The sequence below is a fragment of the Dermacentor variabilis genome, chromosome 6 (assembly GCF_050947875.1).
Source record: "Dermacentor variabilis isolate Ectoservices chromosome 6, ASM5094787v1, whole genome shotgun sequence".
NCBI lineage: Eukaryota > Metazoa > Arthropoda > Arachnida > Ixodida > Ixodidae > Dermacentor > Dermacentor variabilis.
In genome coordinates this window covers 150,686,834-150,708,477 of record NC_134573.1, presented here as the reverse complement: position 1 = coordinate 150,708,477, position 21,644 = coordinate 150,686,834, and the positions used below count along the sequence as shown (strand labels likewise).

Sequence of the window (21,644 nt, the reverse complement as noted above, 5' to 3'; positions counted from 1 at the left end):
CAGAAATGCAGATTCGTTATGATAGCCTATTGTACCTTTATGAAATTTTGTGCAAGAATTACTCTAGGGAAACCTGGAAGTTCAGTCAGCATGGGAATGGCAGGAACCTTTCTTTTTTTTCTCATTGCAGGCTCTGAGAACTCATCGAACAGCGCCCCATCAGAGAACCAAGGACCTCCTAGTGGGTCATTAGGGGTTGGTTTTGTCATAGGAGCTGACTTGGTGAATCCTGACCCGGTAAGTGGCAGCATAGTTCTAAGTTCTTTGTAAGTCTAGGAGTAGGGAAAAGTGCAGTCATTTACAGATGGTAAAATGCTTTTGAGTAGGCTTTGTTGTTGGCCTAGTTGGTACAAGTTCATCTTGGTATAATCGGCACAAAACAAGATGACAAATAAGAGTCGGCGACAGGAAAAGTGCCGCCAGTCCTTTCTTTATGCAGAATGCTGGTAAATCTAAGTAAGAAGTTTCTGCTTAGCTTATTGACTCGTTGTTTGTGCACGTTGGTGTTCCATGCAAGAAGCAATTGACGAACCTTTGCTTCCTTATTTTAGTTTGATTTATCGCTGGACATAGGACAGTTATTCGGAAATTGTTCGGCCTGGGCAGCTTCATTTACAGTGGTTAGTATGATCCCACCCGCACGGATTTTTGCGTACACATACATGTACGCATGTACCAAGGCTATACGACTCATGAGATGTAGTGAGGTGCAGTGAGATGTAGTGCCACAGTTAGGCACCTGTTAGATGACTAAATGGCCTTGACAAGTGGTCTTGTCGGCAGGTGTTTACGTGGAAGCTTCCTTGCAGAGCACAGGGGCACTTCTTGCGTGATTTTGTTCATTCTTCAATAAAGTACTTATGGCGCAAACAGGGTTAATTCATGAGACTTGGTCAGTGACCGTGATTCTAATTTGCATTTAAGAAGTACAAGCAACTAATTGATTTGACAGTCACTAAATTCATACTTATAGTCAGCGCTGCCATAGCACTGCGGAGGACTCCTTCCTGGGTAGTGGTTTGTCCTTCACATCAATAGCATCCACAGGCTTTGCTTGTGTGGTATTGTTCCAAGCTGCTCTTTTACATGTAAGGAATGAATAAGTTGGCTTTGAACATGCTCGGATCAGTGCGGAAGGAATGCAGTAAATGTGCACGAATTCTGGTTAAGAAAATTGATGCACTTATGAATGTCAGCGAGCGCGCCGTGTACAAGTGAATGTTACAAGAGGGATCAAGAGATGGCGCCACCATGCTGTGGGACACACTGGCGGAGTGCTCCTTCTGAACCCTCCGCTTCCACTGTCTCTGCAACCCTCCTTCTCCTCTGTATTTCAAAATATCTTGAAGACTCACATCTTTTTGGTTTCTACCACTGCTACCACAACAGCTGATCTCGCTGCGCAATTCCAGTCTTTGTAGATGCTGTTGCTGCCTCCTGCATTGCAGCACTTGCCGCTAGCAGACGACAGGGCACAGAAGGGCACCTTTAAGATTTGTTTGCCCCCCATATTGGTTGAAGAAGCCTGTAGCTTCCACAGTGCTGCATGTAACTACTGAAAAGAGTATAGAAAGGTGTGAGAAAGCAGTCTTGTGTAGCCAATGCTAGTGTATACACACGCAAAGGTATCATAAAGAAAAGGGACATCAATGAGAGGTTACAAAGGTTTCTAGCATTTAGCAGCATTATGCGGAGAAATGCAGGCACCCTTCATTGACGCATGACAACCGTTGCCTTTGAGAACGCGAGTTCTAACCCTCTTCATGTGATATTGCCACCCATGACATTATGTTGAAATTCTGAGATACTATGGTGCAAAAGCACACTTCAGTCTGAGGAAGATCACACACCCATAAGGCGTCTTGCCTCAAGTGACTCTGGTGTTTTATGTCCGAGAATATGCTTGAGTGTATCTATCACAGTCTCTACAGAAATGTTTTGACGTACATATGTAAGGAATCGATTATTATTTTTGTGTGACACTTGTTACAGATGTTCCAAATTGCAGCAGTGGCCAAACACCTCTCAATTTTGAGGTAATGAAACTTATGCTTTGTTTTGCATGTTGTGCAGGAGGCGGAGAATGAGATGCAGCGGCGCAAGGAGATGATGATGCTGGTCTCGCTGCGGAGGAGAGAAGAACAGGAGGCAGCCAGGCTTGCCAAAGAGCAACGAAATGCTGTCAAGCGAATGCAAGAGCAGTCAGTGTCTTTCTTCTTTTTCTCAATGTTTCTCAGGTTTAGTTAGATACGTATTCATTGCCTTATTTGTCTAGTATAAAGAAAGTATTCCTAAAAGGATACTGCAGCACTCATTGAACTTTAAAGAATAATCCCACCTAGTTATTAGACTGTGCTCTCGTGAACACCTGAGCCATATATTAATCCTGTACTCACAGAGTGTGGTGCGCATTCCTGCTAAAGAAACCGCCTGGCATTTAATTCAACTTGTTTAAACCCCTGCCATTTTCTGTGCTTTTATGTTTTGCATCAGTAAACATAATGGCTATAGACTAAATTTTAGGGGTGTGTGATTATGCTTGAACATCACCAAATCAAATACAATAGTGAGCATTCAAATCATTCAATTTGCAAATAAAATATTCAATACGCTGTAGAGAACCGTACAATGCCACATGTCGTGTGTGCTGCGAACCCCCTCATGCTTGATGCCTTTCAAGTGAGCGTTCCAGTTTGTTTTCGGCACAAATGGGGCATCAAGCGCACTGCAGACAGGCTGCCCTGACTGAGGCCGTAGCGAACTTTGTCACTGCGAGATCTCCCCAACGTCGATTGAATGTGGGGATCGCACACACAGTGCCCAAATCCTGCAATTTGCAGAACTGTGATGTGTCGGCCAGGTCTGCCCCTGTTGGTACAAGGCTCGTCTGTGTCAACAGGGCCAAAAAATATGGTAACGTCACATGGACTGAGGGAATGGCAACAAAAACAGCATTTATTTCGTAACGTGCTAAAGCATGTGCCAAAATCAGGCCGATTAGCCGCCAATAGGGACACAGATCTTGTTAGATATGTGGTGGCAAACTTAATTCACGCTACTTCAAGAGCTGTCAACGTAACCCGCACGCATGTTCTCAGGACCGATCACTGATGAGCCACCAGTACGGCCATGCTATATTCAGACGAGATTATGTGAATATATGTGGCACAGGTTTGATTCCGCCGAACACAAGAGAAATTTTAAAGGATTTTTTTGCCATTGAAGAAGGCACGTACGGCTCACATCAAAGAGGTTCATTGAAGAGTGGCAGGTGCCCATTTGGTCATGCCCAGTGACCCAACTTGGTGTGACATTTGGTTTCAAACCCGCTTCCCTCAGCACGGTAGCCCGATGTTCTAGCCATTTGACCATGGACTGTACTGGAATACAGTAAAACCTCGTTAAACCGTACCCGCTTAAACAGTAGTGTCATTTTAAAAGTAGTAAAGTTGGATGCCCGACTCAGGGGCCATTGAACATAATGCGTGTTGTATCCGCATAAACCATACCAGCTTATTGTGTATGTATCGGTTAACACGTAGTGTTTCCACTTTTCATCGCGTAATCACGGCGGTACGTCGGCCTGGCATAACAACGAGCCTCAGAGATCGGAATGGCCTCCAAGCGCAAATGCAGAGGGCACTTGGAAAGGTGAAGCCACATTAACATCGATGTCATTTCAGCGCCGTGCTAGAGTCAGAGCGTTGTGGCCTGTGTTGTAGCGTTATGCAAGCTAGGACAAAAGCCGGGTGCTCAGTATAGAAGGAAAATTGGACATCGTTTGGGCTGTCAAACGTGGCACGAAGAAGTCGATGCTGGCACGCGAGAGGGATCTACTGTTGACTACAGTGTGTGGCATTTGGAATGGGAAGGAAAAGTTGGCCAGCAATGCCGCTGCGACTGTGAAAATACGTCGGCTATGAGGTTCGACTGTTTGAGGTTTGACTTTTCGCCATCATTGCCTCCGTTACTGCTGAAGTTTCTCCTAACAGTGATAAGGACGGCACAGAAAGAGACAGCACAGGCGATTCAGGCCCTTCAGGGGCAGCCTCATGCGGTTGTTTGCCGAGAAGAGGGGGCTGGCGGAAAAGCTGGGTCATAGCTTGAGCGAGTTTTAGGCCGCTGCTATCGCTACTAGCCCGCCACGGCACCAAACGAAAATAACATACTTTTGTCGCGCGAAACGAATAGATACTGCATGTTTTCCACCCTTTCACACTTTCTCGTAGTTCCTTTTATGACAGGTGAGTGGGCAATCTCACGCTATTTCGGTTAAGCAGTACTACCGTTTAGTACATACTTTTTCCAAGCTCCGGCCTACGGCTTAAGGAGGTTTCACTGTACTACAAAGGAATTCAACTTGGTGGAAAAACTTTCAGAAACTCATCCAGACAGCCAGATAGTCCCCTAAAAATTTGTGAAGTACCCTAAGAATGCTTATTGCATAAAAAAAAAATAGCAGGCTATTCCTCCTCCCGGCCTTCTGATGTCATGTCTCCAAGATATTTACAAATTTTTACGTTCACGGGTTGGCAGGTATGAGAACGAATTAGCATTTTTAGCTGGGATGGTTCCAGAAGCAACATGTGAAATTCCCAACTGCATGCAGACTGCGACGCGAGGAACAGGCACGGAAGCGAGAGGAAGACCGTCAGCGACGACAGATGATCCTCGAGCAGTACCGACAGCGCAAAGCCCAGGAAGAGGCTGAGAAGGATGCTGCAGTCCACGGGGGCAGCAACATGAGCTTGCGTGGCGGTGAAGGTGGTGCTACGCTAACACGCAGCAGTGCCAAGCCGCGGTCGTCTTCACGGCCCCGGCCAAAGTCGATGCACCTCGGGCCATGCTCGTTGCAGCGCGGCTCTCATACCAGTCTTGACGGTGAGATGCGCAAGTGCATGAAGTTCTTGCTTCGCTGCAATTAGGTTGTGCCACAGTTTAATGTTATGTGCTTATCTAACAAACCTTAGTTGAGGTCTCTTGGCTACGGCGTTGTATATTAGCTTTATTGCTTTGTAGCCTTTGGCATTAAGAGCCATTGTCATGCACAGGAATGCACTTATTGCAAATGCCTATAAATTATTATTGCCAGCAATTGCATTTGCTGCCACAGCACAATGCCCTATTGCTACCTTGGTACTTGAGTATGTCATTGTGCTGTTATTAGGATCGTTTGATAGACCTGGATTTGCAGTAAGCATTTGCAGAAATGTGTGCATTTAGATTCAAAATGCTTCTTTCTTTTTTTTTTTTTACTGGGCTGCCATTACCATTTCATTGTGTATTATATTTTGGGTGTTCACCATGTGTTACTTTTTCCTTCGCCGTCATGTCCTAAATGCCCAAAATAAACAGCCCGATGAAGTTTTTCGTCTCTTGCTCCCATATTTTCTTTTATTCTCTCTCTTTCTCTCTCTTTTTTGTTATTTGCTTCCTTGTTTGTCAGGAGCTTTAACTTGAAGACTGAAGCATGACTGATCTGGTTCCGTGCAGAGTGCGGACGGCAGCGTGCTGCTAGCCCACCACCCTCGGGAACCGAGTGGCGCGCTTCGGCCAGTGATGGTGCCTCAGACACAGCCTCAACCCACTCGCTCATGCTGTTGCCCTCGTCAAGTGAATACGTGGGGCCCAAGCTATTCGTCAAGCCTACAGCAAAGTCCAATCGCAGCATCATCATCAATGCCATTAACACTGTTCTCGCAGGAGCTGTCAACTCTGAAACCAAGAGGAAAGTTTTGGAGGTGCGTGACCACTTCTTGAGTTTCTCAGGAACAGTGCTACAAGCCTTGTGTTTGGATTCACCTGTCAGGCACAGTGCGCAGCTGTTAATGTATCACACATTTCTGCGTGGTAGGCTAGGTCATGTTACTTTGGTTCTTCTGGTGCCTTCAGCTAGACAATAAGAGTGCCTGTTTATAGAATTTTTATTCAGAAATCATGGAGAAGTAATGTGCTTTTTGTAGATTTTCCACTTGGCTTCCTTATAGGCAAAATTGTGAACATGATAGATCTTTCAGCAGACTTGAAATGATGCCTTTTTAGTCAGCTTTTGTAGGACTCGCAAAATTAATCAGTGCATTCTAGTGGATTTTGGCAGTTGTCCTAGGAGACATTTTTCAAGTAGAAATGGCAGCACTTGGATTTCCAGGGCTTGTGTTTGGCAGTGCCTACTCACTGACGAAATTCTTCTCCATTTTATTTTGTAAGGCATCTTATTAAAACACAGAGCATTACTTAAAATGGGTGACTATAGTAACGTACATTCACAGACAAATGATACTCAGAACTCTATTTATAATAATAATAAAAAAGATTGCAAAGTGGAACACTCTTCGCAAGTAATATAGCTCAAGAGCATGATCTTGTGCTGCTGCTTATGATGGCATAACTCTCATGCTAAGCACACAAGCTGAAGTTCTGTTAATAATGCACATATTGACAAAAGCATTAATGAAGTAATGCTAACTTCTCATTCCAATCTTCCGTGACTGTACATACTTCAAATGGCACTTTCTACGCTTGGCTCAAAATTGAGAAACATGGAGTTACCGTATTTACTCGCGTAATTCTCGCACTTGCATAATGCTCGCACCCCTCGCATTGCCCATCAAAAATATATTTTTTTTTCCTCTAGTAATCATCGCACCCCCAGAAATTGCAGCAGCAGATGTCGTCTGCTTGTTCCAGCGACTGATAATGATATCATATGACAGTGGAGCGCCATCCCTGAAAGCGTGTGAGGAGAGCCGACGATCGGCGGCTCAATCTGGCGTGCGCAAGCTGACAGGAAACGCACAGTCTTCCGTCACGCAAAAGGCCGTGGGGGGATGAGAGGGAGAGAGGGTGGGAGGGAAAGAGGGTGGATGGTGTTGCTCTCCAACAGCAACTGCGTATTTCGCAACCGTGCACATGGGGAACCGATAATCGCAGCTCAATCTCATGCGCGCAGGGAGGGAAGCGGTGTGAGGGGGGGGGGGGGCATTATAATCCGGCACCGACTGCGTACTTTTCACAGTTGCACACGCCTATATTGAAAGCCATCTGCAGGCAGCCCATACCTTTGTGCGTGCAGTGTTCTCGTCGGTCAGTTGGTATTGAAGCAATAGACACCATGAAGGTCACTTCGCTCACTGCCACGCTTCCTTGTGCCAGTGTTTTGACAGTGAGTGTCTGCGATCATTGAGTGTGATGTGTTCATGTTCGCTTGTGTGCGCTGACATCAGGCTTGTTGGTTTAGTTAGTAAGCAAATGTTTCCAAGTCTATAAAGGCCGATAAGACTACTTTCCTTACTTGGTACAGCTGTCTACTAATTTGTTATCACAATCAATGCTCCGCCTTTTGGGCGAAACTGCATATTTTGATTTAGAACTTTGTACATTCTTGTGGTAAATTTTCCCCGCGTAATTATGGCACCCTCAAACTTTGCGTCGGTTTTCCACAAAAAAAAAAGTGCGAGGATTATGCGAGTGCTTTATGCTTCCGAGTTTTTTCCCTGTGGTCATTTCGGCAGTGGTCACTAGGCGCCTTGTTTCTGTGTTGCCTGCAGGAGATAAACATCTCTGAAAGCAAGCACTTTCTGATCCTGTTCCGAGACTCGGGCTGCCAGTTTCGCGGCCTCTACTCGTATTACCCCGAGCGAGAGGAAGTGTTGCGGCTGCATGGCACTGGACCGCGCAGTGTTCTGCCATCCATGATGGACATGTTTTTCAAGTAAGCATTGAGGCTGCATGCTTTTGAGACCTCTCGCACACTGCCAGTTTTCTTCGAAGAGCTGTGCCACATTGCTGCACTGCAGAATCTCATTAATACGGGACTATAAATAGTTGGCATAGAAGTAGATACGACATTAGGGAAATCCGTGTGTAGGAATAGTGCTGTAGAACAGAGCAAGAGCAGGTGACGCAACCAGTGCTGTTTCTTCACCCAAGTATGCATCAAGTGGCTGAAGTTAGCACTTTGTTGACATTAGGGAGCCTGAAAAAAAAAAAAAAGAATTGAGAATTCGCAGTGTTACATTTATTGTTGATGTCCTTACAACTACTCCTAGGAATTTTCGACATTATGCCTGGCTGGATATATATTAAGTTGTGGCCATCCCTGCTTCCTCTTCAGGCCACCTCCACAGATTGGTGACCGAGATGTGATTTGAACGTGCAGCTTTATAATCGTGCCTGGGCCTCCAATCCGTAGAGGTGGCCCGATGAGGGAGCCACCATGGCCACAATTTTATCTAACTGATCCAGCCATGGTGCCGATGGTTCCTGAGAGCAGTTGGTTGATGCAGCTGCTCAGGCTGGGTGTGCTAGCATGCTCTAATTTCAAGCCAGTCTTGCATGGCGCTCGTGGTCATCAGCCACAGCCCACGGCACAGCGAATATTGTGCCACCACAGCTCCATAGGGCCGATATTGGAGAAACCTTAATGAACAGTTTTTGTTCTACTTAAGTACTAAAAATTTCTTGCTAGTAGGCCATGAATGTGACACCGCATTTCCCAAGCCACGTTTTGTGGGTAACTAAGATGAAAAGCAGCGAGAATGCATACACAAGAACAAGGGGTACACAGCATGGATGCTGGTATGATTTTGCTTGTTTGGTGGGGCCAGCTGTTCTTGAGTGGCCACTTGGATTTATTGATTTGTTTCTTCTCGTTTCAGATACAACTCTGGCGCCAAGAGCTTCACTCAGATTCACACGAAGCACCTAACAGTCACCATAGATGCCTTTACCATCCACAATCATCTGTGGACTGTGAAGAAGACCTGTGTGCCTCAACGCAGGGACTTGTGATGACCGCACGTCTAAATCCCCTTCCAGTGCATTTGTTTCTCGAGGATAGACTGCTGTGCTGGGGCTATAACCAGGCTAACCAATGTGTGCCGAGGAGGCACGGCAGTTCTCCACACACCGGTCACATATTGCCGCTGGCTTTTTTCTTCTCCACGGCTGAGACCCGAGGTTTGCGGGCCAAACCTCATCAGGAAGTGGTGGGGACTGTTTCACCCGCATTTTTTTTATCTTTCTTCCTGGGGATTTGCGAGCACTAACTTGTTTTGCTTGAGATTGTACTTTGTATATAGTGGGCGTCGTTATAGCGGGCGTCGTTGCCGAGCGCGTAGTTGGAGGAGAGAGCCCAGCTGGAGAGACACAGTTGTCGCAGTTTCTTGTTGCCCTGTTTGTGCGGGAGGGTGACCCTATGCTCTTTCGGCCGACTAATGATGACTGGAGTCCTTGGGCAAATTGTGTGATATGGCTTGCCAAATGTAATATAGTCGAAGCCAACAGTTGCGCATGTTCCTCGGAAAAAAAAGAAGAAGGCCATGCGGGTGCCGGTTTCTCGCTTCATTTACCTCCGATGATGTCCTCGTTTTTCTTTTTAGGCTTTTAAATGTTACTACAAATATAGATACGCTGACACAAACACAATCTGCACGCACGAGTTGCTCTAATGGCAAATGCAGCGCTGATTACTTTTTTTTGGCTGTAATACATGAATTGTTCGCGAACAATAAATGCAGCTTTCCCTTTTTCGTGTGTTGTCGTGTATTTCTTGTAATTGTTAGGTTAAGTGTGTGCAACTTCAGATGGACCTTCATATCTAACTATAATTATATAATAAGGTGTAATACTCTACCGAAGTGCCTAAGTCATTATGGTTGAGTGTGACCAGATAGTTAAAATGCACTATGTATTTCAGCCTATATAGCACTTAAAGGGGCCCTGAACCACCCCTCTGACTTGGTGAAATAATAAAGTCTGCAGGTAACATACGCTGCTGTGAACATCTCGGCCAAGTTTTGCTGTCGTACGCGGTGTGTCGAGCTCTCAAGTGGATCGCCAAGTGACCTCTCAAACGCTCCCTTTTCAACAGAAAACGCTGTCCTTACTCTCTTCTACTATATGCACTATATTGTCATTGGACGCACCATTTAGTCATTCCCTTAGTTGGCTGCTATTGGCCGATAGCTGACACCAAGCTGCGGTCGGCTACATGGCATAGAGACTGCGGCCGCTTGAGGTGCTGCCACGAGTCCACTGGCTAAGCGCACTGTGGCTCACTGAGGACAACCGCATTCGGCTTAACGTTTTAGCATAGGCACCAAACGCGGAAGTCGTGGCGTCTACGTTAACATCCAAAATAAAATTTGAACTGCACGCCACGGTGGCATTTAGGAAGTGGAGCATTGTGGGTATGCGGTATGTGGGTATGCGGACCACGGGTATGCCACAATGCTCCGCTTCAAGCACAGCACAGCGGAGGCCATGCTTGATTGCCAATAACTCCGCTTCTGCTGAACGCATTGAAGTACTTTTTGCAGCAAAGTATTTCTGAAGTAGCCTATATTCACTTCAAATGCCTTTCTCACTTTGATCAAAAGTGGTCGAGGGCCCCTTTAAGTGCCACATCTACTGAAATTGTGGTGTTTAAAGAATCGTGAATTATTTTGCGCAATTTATGGCAGGATATGTCTACCTTTGGGTGGTATTTTTTTAAAAGTGCTGAGAAAATATAAACCAATTCTTAAAGTGTTAATATACACATGAATATGTTTAGTTTGGTGATGTGGCCAGTATATTTTCAGGGATGGGGATTTGGCCAGGTTACTAGGCATCCTGTGTCCAAGTGCTATTATCTACTTGTTCGTGGACAGGATGGTATCGTGCACCAAATACAATTTTGTGGTACACAAGAATAATGCATACGCACATGCAAAGCTCCAAGAAATTTGCTTTGTGTGCATTCGGTAGGAATTTTATGGTATCAATACTTTTGAAGGCTCAGAAGGGAAAATAAAGAAGGTGCAACAAAGATTTTACCATTGATTATTGGCCAATCCTTCCGAGTGGCTAGGTGCCCTTGCTTTATCATTATCAGCCATCTGATTAAAATAAAAATTTTAGCATAGCAGAACACATTGTCTGGTACAGTGATGTGCACCCATGTAGATCACCTATGTGAGCTTGTATTGCAGTAGCAGATCAGTTGCAGTAACAGATTGGTTGCACTGTACCGTGCATTCTAGCAGGACAGCAATGTGCTGTCTCCATAGGTCACGAATAAGGTTTGGCGAGCTGTAGTTGCAGAGACAAGACTGCATTGGCGTGCATCATGTTTGTAGGCCACTTTGTTGGACTGCGCTGCTCCCTTCGTGACAAGTGCTCGTAGGAGACTGCCTTCTCACTAAGTTCAGTTGGCTGCTGGATGAGCTCGCTTCATTTCGAGGTGTGCAATTAACGAAGGATCATCTTTGTGTTGTTTTTGGAGTGAGGGTTCAAAAATGCAGAATGTCTAATGCATACATATGGTGATACAAGAATGTGAGTGATGTTTGACGGCTAAACATTGTTCTTGCCGATCTCCAGGGTATGTGGTAAGGCTACCTGTTGAAGAAAGCACGCCGTGATTACATGCCTGTAATCACGGCATGTGCTTAACCAGACACTCTGGCAGAAGAAGTTTGACTGCTATATAGCTGACCAGGTCATGGAGCAAGAATAATTTCTTATGTTGGGAGGATTTGTATTTTCCGGCTAAACGTACACAGCGTAAAAAAGTGGCAGGCATGCACGGCACACCCATCACAGGTACCAAGTTCAAATTTCGGTGCTGCCGGAAAGCCACCGTTTTTTTCTAATGAGCAGAGACGTTCCTTGGCCCGGTGCTCGGCTGTCGTGGGGTTCACGTCCCGAAAGGAGACCCAGTAGATATTTCACGAGTTTCCGCCGCAGGATACCCTACCAGTAAAATAGGTACAAGCGCGCTCGATCCCGCCGTGGTGCTCGGCCATTATGGGACTTCAGACCTCAACGCTTAGAATGCGGCGTTTGTCCCCAGCCCGAAGGCACTCCTTGGGCGCCACGTTGGAAATAGTCGCCATGGGAGCGGCCCAAACTATTATTAATATTTTTATTTGTGTATGTGTGTGTGGGCTCAAGTGTTTCGACGACAATTAAGGGTGTAGGCTCCTTTCCCAAGCGTATAACGCCTGAAGAAAGCCGAACGCCAGGCCGTGGTACACTTGTGCTCATTTGAACCAGCGGGTGCGCAGCGGCAGTGGGAAGCGACCCACAACCTCCCGCAGCCGAGGCGGGCACTCTACCACAGAACACCCATATAAACCGAGGCCACGGCTGTCTTTGGAAAAGCAATTTGTTTTCGCGCATATAAAAAAAAATCAACAATGAACGCGTTTTCAGGAAAGAAAATGAGCAATCAAGGTTCACATGCAAAATATAATAGGCGATTCTTGTGTTTGTGACAGGCAACGTTGGTGACAGGTCACCCAAGTCTCGTCGAGGAAGTCGCGAACTGTATCACCGAGGATCACACAACCAACCAACTGAAGCAGTTATTATTGCGATTAAGGGGTATTGACGGAACGATCGGTTGAAGTGGTGAAGCCGCACAAGTAAGGTCAAACAGCTATATATTGAACCAGACAAACGTAACCAGAACGTTGCACGAGAAATTCAAACTTCGCGCTCTCTCTTCTGTGGCTTCGCTAAACGGCACAGCCGTATCCACAAACCGTTATCAGTCAAACGAAGCACAGCCAAAAGCCATCCTTGGCGCGCAGGTCGCACGAGGTTGAGTTTGTTTACAGCCGCGTTCATTCGCGTTTCTGAAAATCTGAGTGCGCTCGAAGTTTGTCGATGCCTGTGAGACCTAGGCCTTCAAGTTGAAGACCATGGCGGGAATTCCAGCGGATTATCTTGAGTGGTCGGAGTCGGAGGATGACGAGATTGTATTTGATGACTGCTGCCCCGACGTCATGCCAAAACTACTGGAGGTGGGGAAGTGCTTCAGTAGTTATACAGTCAAGCCGTTGGTAGCTAGCGTCGCCGCAGTACCACTTCCCTTTATCGTAGCAGTGCCTGTTCGCTGCGTATGAGGTAGCAAATGTGTTCTGCTAGAAATCTGCGACGGAAGGAAAATTATGCAGATTCCACGCACTGTGGGAATCGATGTAAGCGAAGCTTTCCGTGCGGGATGCTTTGATTGACGATAATTAGCGGTGATGTTGACGGCTAAAACTTAATTTCTTCAACATTTAGTTTAACACGAGAGTGATGAGTTGATGTTAAACATAACCTTGCGGGCACCGCTGCTATTTGTCTGCGTAGTACACAGAGCACACAGGGAGAGGCGTTTGCTTGATGCGTTGTTGCGTGCCATATTTCGTAACCTCTGAGGGTTGGCCATAGTCACTGCCTCACATGGAACAGGGAATTGTCGCACAAGTATTAAACTTAAATTGAATTATGGGGCTGTACGTGCCAAAACCACAGTCGGATTATCCGGAGTCCGCCAATGCGGTGTGCATTGGCGGACTCCGGATTAATTTTGGCGCCGTGTTGTTCTTTAACGTGTCCCAAGATCTAAGCGCACGTGCGTTTTCTATTTCGCCCCGTCGAAATGCGGCTGCCGCGGTTGGGATCAAATCCACGGCCTCTAGCAATGCCATATCAACATCTTTTTATTTAAAAAGAAGGTAGAGAAAACGCCGCCGGAAGGGGAGAATATAACCGCAAAGCTATCGTGGCGGGCACAGAAGTGATTTGACGGTCGACCGCTTCCGTGGTGTCGCCTGGACCCTGCGGTGCGCTTTAGTTAATGCGGCTCTGCTTCTGCACGCCCTGCGTAGTTTGTCCGCTTGACATATTTGCATGGTGTTTATTTTTCAGAAATAGCGGCAGCGTACTGTGCCGTACTTTGAACTTAAGCTTATCCAGTTTTCCCGCAACCGCTGTCATATAGTAGTAGGGCTTCCTTGCCTTCTCACGTTACCTCCTCCCTTATATGGAAACTGCCTCTTCTCCTGCCTCCTCTCTACAGTTCTATCTACGTCCCTTCTGGACTCGCACGTTGCTAGAAAGAGAAGCGCTGCTGTTTCTGCAATGCTTTTTTGGGGAATCACGGATAATTGCTGTTGTCAGGAGGGTATTGTGGTGACGGACAGGGAGCTCCAGGGGGCATTGTGCACATTCGACGCGGTGGGGTGAAAACGAGTTTCTAGCGTCGCCTTTCCTCTCTGACTCGCTCCTGTCATCTATACACATGCTCTGACCCCCCCCCCCCCCTCGATGCGGTGTGCCTGACAGCAGCAGCAGTGGGAAAGTCGAAGGAAGAAGCAAAGAAAGCTTCACTTTAAAACTTGTCATTCAATCCAAACAGTAGCCCCTGCTGCGTGTTGCATTGGGTTGCACTACTGTCAGTTCATCAGGTAACATATGTGAAAGGTGGCGCACTACATGCGTATAGCTAGCCAGGATCGTAGTACTCAGAATCAATACATTTGTGCTGAATCAAGGATAGGCATTCTTGCGCGGTGCCTAGCTCTCTGATCGTCATGAAAGTGGAGACTTGTGCGGAGGCAGCCGAGGTTTCTCGCAGCACTGGCAGTCATCATTGGCTGTGCTTTCTTTGCGCTTTCAGAAAGAACTAATCATGTAAAGCAGTGTTAGCCAAACATGTGCTCAAACGTAGTTAAGAAACACATATTCGCTGTCGCTAAGTTTTTCGGCATTGCATAAAACAACTGTGTTTGTTCCGTACTTATTCAAAATTTTTTGCATTGTTCCAGGCTCCTGCGCCAGCTCTGCATGATGTCAAGAAGTTGGAAAAAGACGAAGAAAGCTCAGTCGTGCCACGGACATCACCGGAATTGCAGGAAGACTTTCGAATGGCGGTGACAAGAGGCAATGTTGAGCTTGCTCGTAACCTAATTGCACAAGGTTAGGGGTTTACTTTCTTTATCTACTGGCATTTAGTGCCCGTTAACAGTTCAGTGTCTTTTCTTGTGATGTCAAAACTTTGCAGCAGTAAAGGAGACGTCAGCTGTACGAACTAAGGTATGCACACATTGCACGCATCTTGTTCAATGTAGTGCTGAATGTGTCACTTGAGGGAAATGAGCCAGCTACCTGAGAAGTGCAGTCAAGTCGCAGTAATTCGAACTCCTAAAGATTTTATTTGGATACCAAATCTATGGTTCAACAGAGATAGACATACCCAATCATGCTCGGAACAGTCATACAAATAAGTTATACAAATAGATGCATGCAGTACTGACTTGTGTTTGTGGTGATCAAGTTGATGGCGCCATTTCACAGTGGCATTTCATGTCCCTTTCAACAGTCCACTTGCCGAAACACTGGCTCCATGCCGAAGCTCCCCTTGTTATTGTACTGCTGCTCAATTCAAATCTCTTACTTTCTCGCAACTCCTTTATCTATAAGTGGTATTGCATAAAACAGACTGCAACCTGCATAGGAAATTGCGGATGGCCAATGTTGCTGCTTTTTGTCCCTCTTTTTGCAACAGGATTGAATGTCAATAGGGAGTACCGGTGCAACTGGTCTGCGCTGGTGCAGGCCGGTTACAGTGGCTGTGCCGAGATGGTACAGCTGCTGATCGATCATGGAGCAGATGTGAACGCCGCGAAAGGTGAGCCTGTTCATACCAATTCCCTTTGCCTGTGTGTCATACAGGCAAAGTTAACAATGGTTCTTGTGCGCAAAACATCAAGGACCTTTGAACATTAACCCTGCAATGATCAGAGTGCATAATGAGGGTTATGTGCAGGGGAAAAAACATAAGAGGAAGTGCCTCATTAGGTGTTCCCGACTGTTAAACAACTTTTATTCTTGCAGCAAAATTGAAGGGCACCGTGCAACATGTTGTTGAGTGAAGTAGGTGAAAATATATATATATGTATATAAAAACAGCACACAACAGATAGTAATCTTGTTTTGACAAGGCTACGGTCCTTGTATTTATGACAGGAGTAAAGAATGCTTACACAAGCAAGTTCTTGTTTACATTATTGGCTCTCTCTGATGCTGCAGGTTTCGCCACACCACTGATGGCAGTGTGTGGTTCTCAGAAAGGCACAGAGGCAGCCTTGGTCACGTGTGCCGAGGTTTTGTTAAAGCATGGGGCGGAGCCCGATTTGGCTGACAGGTAGACACTCCATGGTTCTCCTTTTATCTTTGTGGTCTTGCTTAAAATTGCCATCTTTCCAAGAAAGAAAATGGCACTGGGAGGTCTGAGGGTGAACGCAAAACTGAACGAAAAAAGAAAGAGAGAGAAAGAAAGCAAAATAAATTGGCGATACCGGTACAAACTTTGTATGAATGAAATTTGTGCGCAGGTTTTATAGAAATTTGGCACACACTAAGTTAAAGAATCTTTAAAATAGACCAGAGGCTAAGCCAACAGTCCACTGAGCGTGGTTTCCATAGTCCAGGAATGCATGAGTGCAGGTGAATGAACAATGCACATCTGTTTTGCTCATGTGGCCCAAATTGATAGCACCAACTGACACGATAAGTGCGTACAATGGGTGGCTCCTGACAAGATGTATCAGAAAGAAGCAGAAGTAGCGCTCCTCACGGGCAAAAGCTCATAATAAAAAAATTGAACTGAAAGAATAGTCTGTTCAGTCTCGCAACTTCGCATAGCATGAACGTTTCATGAGAGGTGAATAGTTTAATGAATCAAGAGTGAATCCCCTTGCAACAGTTCAGTTTTTTGCTACATATGAAAGTCCAAAGGCCTGTAAAGAAAAAACTGCCAAATGGTGCGCGCACATTACCACATGCTCAACTCCCCCCTCCTCCCTTTGCATGTACTTGATCGCATGATGTTCAACGATGGGTGCATGGCGCTCATCAAGTCACAATATATCTCGGCTCTACCTTCGCATGCTTTCCCTCACAGCCACAGTCTATGGCTCTAGGCATGATCTTATCGCACTTGGATTTTATATGGAACCTCATGGTGACATTGACAGTGAAAATTTGCCTGGAGTGTCCATACAATTGCTATTCAATCTGATGACCATTGATTATGCTGCCAGTATTGCCGCTACAACTTTCCGTGTTGTGCTTTACCTTTTGCGATCCCAAATGGCCCAGTAAATATCTTCTTTACTTGACATTCATTGTTCCCTGTTCACTACATGTAGATCACTTTCACTTGATGATATTTGGCATGAGATGTCTGTGCGTGCACAGAAATCGGGCTGCGTTGATTCTTGATTTGAAGAAGTGTGACCCCTATTTGTCCCTGGCTTTTGTGACAGGGATGGCGTGACACCTCTCATGTTGGCTGCACGAGAAGGCTACTGCCAACTTATAGAGTTGCTGTTGGATCGAGGTGTTGATGCAAAACGATTGGATAGCCAGGGGTGGACAGTAAGTGCAAACTGGAATTATTGAGATATCTTATTACAAGCGTCATTGCTTTACAGAAGAGTACTTATTCTTCCACCTTGTAGGTGCTGTGTAATGTTCATACTTGTATTGTAGGCCCGCTTTAATATTAAAGGGACACTAACGAAAAATATTAAGTCGACATGGACTGTGTAAATAACGTTCCAGAAACCTCACAACGCTTGTTTCGTGCAAAGGAAAGGACTTAATTTACGAGAAAATTGCATCTGAAGAGTCTGAATACCTTTTTCCAAACTCAAACCTCCCGCCACCCAACCAGGGGAGTGGTGACGTTGCATACACCATCATCGCCCTTTGCTGCCGTCGGTGAGTAAAACGGCACTCGACAGATGGCGGCACCGAGCCAAGACAGAGTGGTGGATTCGCCGCTGCAGCTGCTTTTTGGTCAAGTGGCGTAGACTGTTCGGGCATCCCATGACATAACATCGAAGTTGAATTCTCTGTTACTTTCAGTTTGTGCGAGCCAGCAAAACCAGCGTAGCGCTACGCGATAACGAAACTGCTGTATCGCGAAAGCAGGGGCGGCGCAGAGTCGAGCGAAAACGGAGCCTTTTGAACGCCCGTGTTGTTCGCAAGGGTACTTTCAATTAGTTTTTCTTTTTCTAGAAATAAAATTGAATTGGACAAGTAGTATTTTATTTCGTCTTATAATACAATACAAGGATGTTTTTTTGCAACGAGTGGTTCAGCACTAGCGATAAAATCTAAATGAGGAGTGGCCTTCGTCATCGGGCAAGCACTTGAATGTCCCAGGGGAGTCTCTAATCATGTCCTACATTTACCTCAATTTCTCAATTATTAAGGCTCTGTTAGCGATAATATTGACGCCTTAGAGATTCTCGAGCACTAATCTGCCACTTTATCTTAACTTAATATTTGCCTTTAGTGTCCCTTTAAGGTAAAGGGGCCTTGGAGATAGGCTTACGCTATTGGAAATCATCATTACCACAAGTATATGTTGGATCTTCGTGGGACTGAAATGAGGTCAATGATAAGCTGAAACGAGGTTAGTGACCTCATTTCACCTTGAATCTCCATTCTACAGACTTGAATCTCCACCCTATATAATTTAAATGCAACTAACTTTGCATGATGATAGGTAAGAGAAAACTGTATGTAAGAAAAAATTGCTGCTCACGGAAGTTCTTGCGACACAAACTGAATGTACACACACACAAACCATACGTGGAAGTTGATTGCTGTCATGGTGTGGCATTTATTCTATGTCTGGGTGGGATTTTTAGTACACTAAACTCAGTTCTTTACGAAAATCCACCGACCTGCCACAATGGCTCATTGGCTAATACAATCTGCGGCTAACCATAAGGTCGCAGGTTTCATACTTAGTTGCGGCTGCCACTTCCTGATTGAGATGGATGTGAAAACGCTTGTGTACTTATAGGTCTGTTCAATTCACCTGCACCAATTGAACCAATTCACGAGGTGCTGCACCCTGCCATTCGTTTCAGCGGTGTAACAGTTGTGCTTGCTGAACCACACCATTCATTTAAAAAGGTGCTAGAGAGGTGCAGGGCTGGTTCATAACCTTTTTGCACCTTCCCTACTGACAGGGCCGACTTGGTGAAAGAGTGCAGGTGCAAAGCAGCAGCGAAGCAGACAATGCAGCACGCTGGTGTAAGCACCATTGAAACCCCACTTACGCATGTCTGTGATGTCTATGTAACACGCTTAGGTATGTTGTATTCGTCACACGTGTGCATTAGCACATTGCGTATTTGCCATAGCCCGCAATTCAGCCGCATGTGCTGATCAGTCATGTTCTATATCGGATTAAATTTGTCATTGCCAATTGTTAACACTGGCAGCTTGCTTGTGTTCTTATTGTTCTCTTAAGCTGATAAATAAAATGACAGAAAGAAAATCACCTTTATGTTCCTCAGTGAAGGCATGACAAGCTTAGATGTATTCTACAATGCGCATTGTCTGATTCTCTGTAGTGTAAGAACTGTTATCCATTAACCAGACAAATAGCTTGTACACGCTTACTGCTTTCTGTTGCTTTTAAAGAGAAAACACTTCAGAAGGTGTTATGTATTTGCTGTTCGAGGCCTTTCAAACTTAGGTGGACAAACATAAGGCCTGCACTGCTGAAGTTGAGCTGTGCAATTCCTTAACTTCTTGTATACCGTCGTGAACTGGTTCACAGTGGTGCAAGTTTATTGAACAGGCCTTTTATGTACTTGAGCACATGGTAAGAAACTTAAGGCAATCAGAATTATTCCGGAGCCTTCTACAATATTGTCTATCAGCCCAGGTGCTGCTTTGGAACGTTAAACCTCTTCAGTAAAACCTAAGAATTCACTGGACTTGATTGTGTGTAGTTTAGTTGCATTTACAGTTAAACCTGCCTATAACAAACCTCCTTACAATGAATTCCTCGATATTCTGAAGTTTTTCTATTCCCCGTTGTCACTCCATAGAAGCACATGTATTTGTAACCTCTATGTAATAAAGTGGCGGCGGGAGACACCCGGGAAACAATGAATCCCCCCCCCCCCCCCCCCCCCCCCGCTGACCACCTACTGATTTTTCTCAAAATTTTGTTATTTTAGCATGAGCAGCATGAGCATGCATCACCTGCGGTTGCCCTGCCGCCGACAGAGCGCGAAGCGGTCATTGCGCTTGGCGTGCATGTAGTAGTCCCGGCAACAGCGAGGCTTCTGCAGAGTGTTGCTGGCACAACATGCTGGAAAACACGGTGCAACATGCCCCGGTGACAGCGAGGCTTCCGCAGAGTGCCGCCGGCACACAGAGTAGGGAAGCACGATGCCTGTCTGCGTTTGTCTGCGCACGTATTGAGGCCCTTGAGGTCCCTTGAGCCGGCAGGCAACGCAATTCTTGCCTCCATGGTTGTGTCCTTGTTTCCTCCTTCCTTCAAACATCCCGCTGCTCGTTCTGAGTAACATTGCTGCCGCTTGCAGGTTGCTGGCGGCGCGTCAGTAGCGCCACTTATTGGTAGCTGCAAAAGTCTCTGCACTTCACTTCATTAACCTGACACCAAGTGGTGACACTACTAAGAAGAAAAGGACTGTGGCTTTCCGTGTCTCGTGTACTCAGGGTCTCTCTTTGTTCCTTCGTTTTTGATGCCATGTGCACGCACGAGTTGACTCCTATGTCCGCGCATCCTGTCACTTCGGTGTATCATTCCAAGGATGAGTGCTTCGACGAAGAAACGCAAAATATTGACTCTTGAAGACAAAATGGCCATCTTGGACACTGTTTCTGGAGGCGAAAAAAGAAGGATGTAGCTGCCAAATTCGGCATCCCAGCTAGTTCTCTGTGCAATTCTAAATGCAACAGATACAATTCGCAGTGCAGTGGAGCCAGGTACTGACTGCAAGAAGAAAGTTGAAGCCATCAAGGTTCGCCGACGTCGACAAAGCTGTGTTTACCTGGTTCATGGACACGAGAGCACAAAATGTTCCCATCAGCGGCGCTGTTTTGCAGCAAAAAGCAAGGGATTATGCTTGTACTGCGGGCTGCAATGACTTAAAAGCTTGTAACGGGTGTCTTCAAGGCTTCAAAGGCAGGTATAGAATCGTCAGCAAAGTAATTAATGATGAGTCCTCTTCTGCAGACAGCTATGGTGCCACTTTGTGGATTGAGCACAGGCTACCAGGAATTTTGGAGCGTTACAATGCATCTGATACATAAAACGCTGGCGAGACGGCTCTTTTTTACGAGTTGCTGCCAAACCACACCCTTATTCTAAAAGGAGATGTCTGCCACAGCGGCAAGCAGAGTAAACGTCATTTGCCTGTTTTTCTCTGCGTAAATTCGGACGGAAGCGACAAGCGAGTGCCACTGGTTATCGGCAAAAGCGCCCAACCCAGGTGCTTTAATGGGACACACAGAATGCCTGTGAAATACGTGGCAAATGCGGAAGCATGGATGACTCGGGACATATTTAGTGACTGGTTGAGAGAGTTCGACAAAGATATAAAGAAATAAAGCTACAGAATTTGCCTATTCATAGATAACCGCACTGCGCACCATGTTGAAGGCCTCGAGCTAGCATTGAACTTCAGTTTTTACCGAGGAACTGTACATCGCTCATTCAGCCTGTTGACAGAGAAATTATTAGCAGTGTGAAGTGTTCCTACTGGTGTAGACTAATCCAAAAGCTGCTTATAAGCTTTCGTCTCCAGCGGGAAACAAAGGTGGAGATTTTTCAAGCAGTTGAGATGCTTGAAGTATCCTGGTGGGAAACAAGTGCAGACATTGCAGACAACTGCTTTAGCAAGGCCCGGATCACAAAATATGTTCAGGCTGTGGAAACTGACAGTGGAGAGTAGGAGCTTTCAGGCCTGCCCAATCTCACCAACGCTTGGTTTTCACTGTGCGTGAATGGAGCAGTCCCGGACGACGTGCAGCTTTGCAATGTT

At 45.9% G+C, this 21,644-nt stretch overlaps 2 protein-coding genes across 4 annotated transcripts in view; both read left to right on the top strand.

The window, feature by feature from the left end:
* Patronin (calmodulin-regulated spectrin-associated protein patronin) overlaps window positions 1–9,530 on the top strand; it is a 52,334-nt gene extending 42,804 nt beyond the window's left edge. For both annotated transcript variants that reach the window (XM_075696252.1, XM_075696253.1), the window contains exons 9-14: window positions 131–237; window positions 2,074–2,201; window positions 4,610–4,881; window positions 5,494–5,741; window positions 7,548–7,711; window positions 8,658–9,530. In XM_075696252.1, coding sequence (XP_075552367.1) covers window positions 131–237; window positions 2,074–2,201; window positions 4,610–4,881; window positions 5,494–5,741; window positions 7,548–7,711; window positions 8,658–8,790 — 1,052 coding nt within the window. In that variant the 3' untranslated portion in view covers window positions 8,791–9,530. The remainder of the gene's footprint in view (window positions 1–130; window positions 238–2,073; window positions 2,202–4,609; window positions 4,882–5,493; window positions 5,742–7,547; window positions 7,712–8,657) is intronic.
* Window positions 9,531–12,550: 3,020 nt separating this feature from the next.
* LOC142585466 (ankyrin repeat, SAM and basic leucine zipper domain-containing protein 1-like) overlaps window positions 12,551–21,644 on the top strand; it is a 30,865-nt gene continuing 21,771 nt past the window's right edge. The window contains exons 1-5 of one of the 2 annotated variants that reach the window (XM_075696247.1): window positions 12,551–12,791; window positions 14,586–14,736; window positions 15,326–15,448; window positions 15,850–15,964; window positions 17,088–17,199. In XM_075696247.1, the coding sequence (XP_075552362.1) occupies window positions 12,690–12,791; window positions 14,586–14,736; window positions 15,326–15,448; window positions 15,850–15,964; window positions 17,088–17,199 (603 nt within the window). In that variant the 5' untranslated portion in view covers window positions 12,551–12,689. Of the gene's footprint in view, window positions 12,792–12,868; window positions 12,969–14,585; window positions 14,737–15,325; window positions 15,449–15,849; window positions 15,965–17,087; window positions 17,200–21,644 lie in introns of those variants that run through there. The other variant, XM_075696248.1, reaches the window with a different exon arrangement.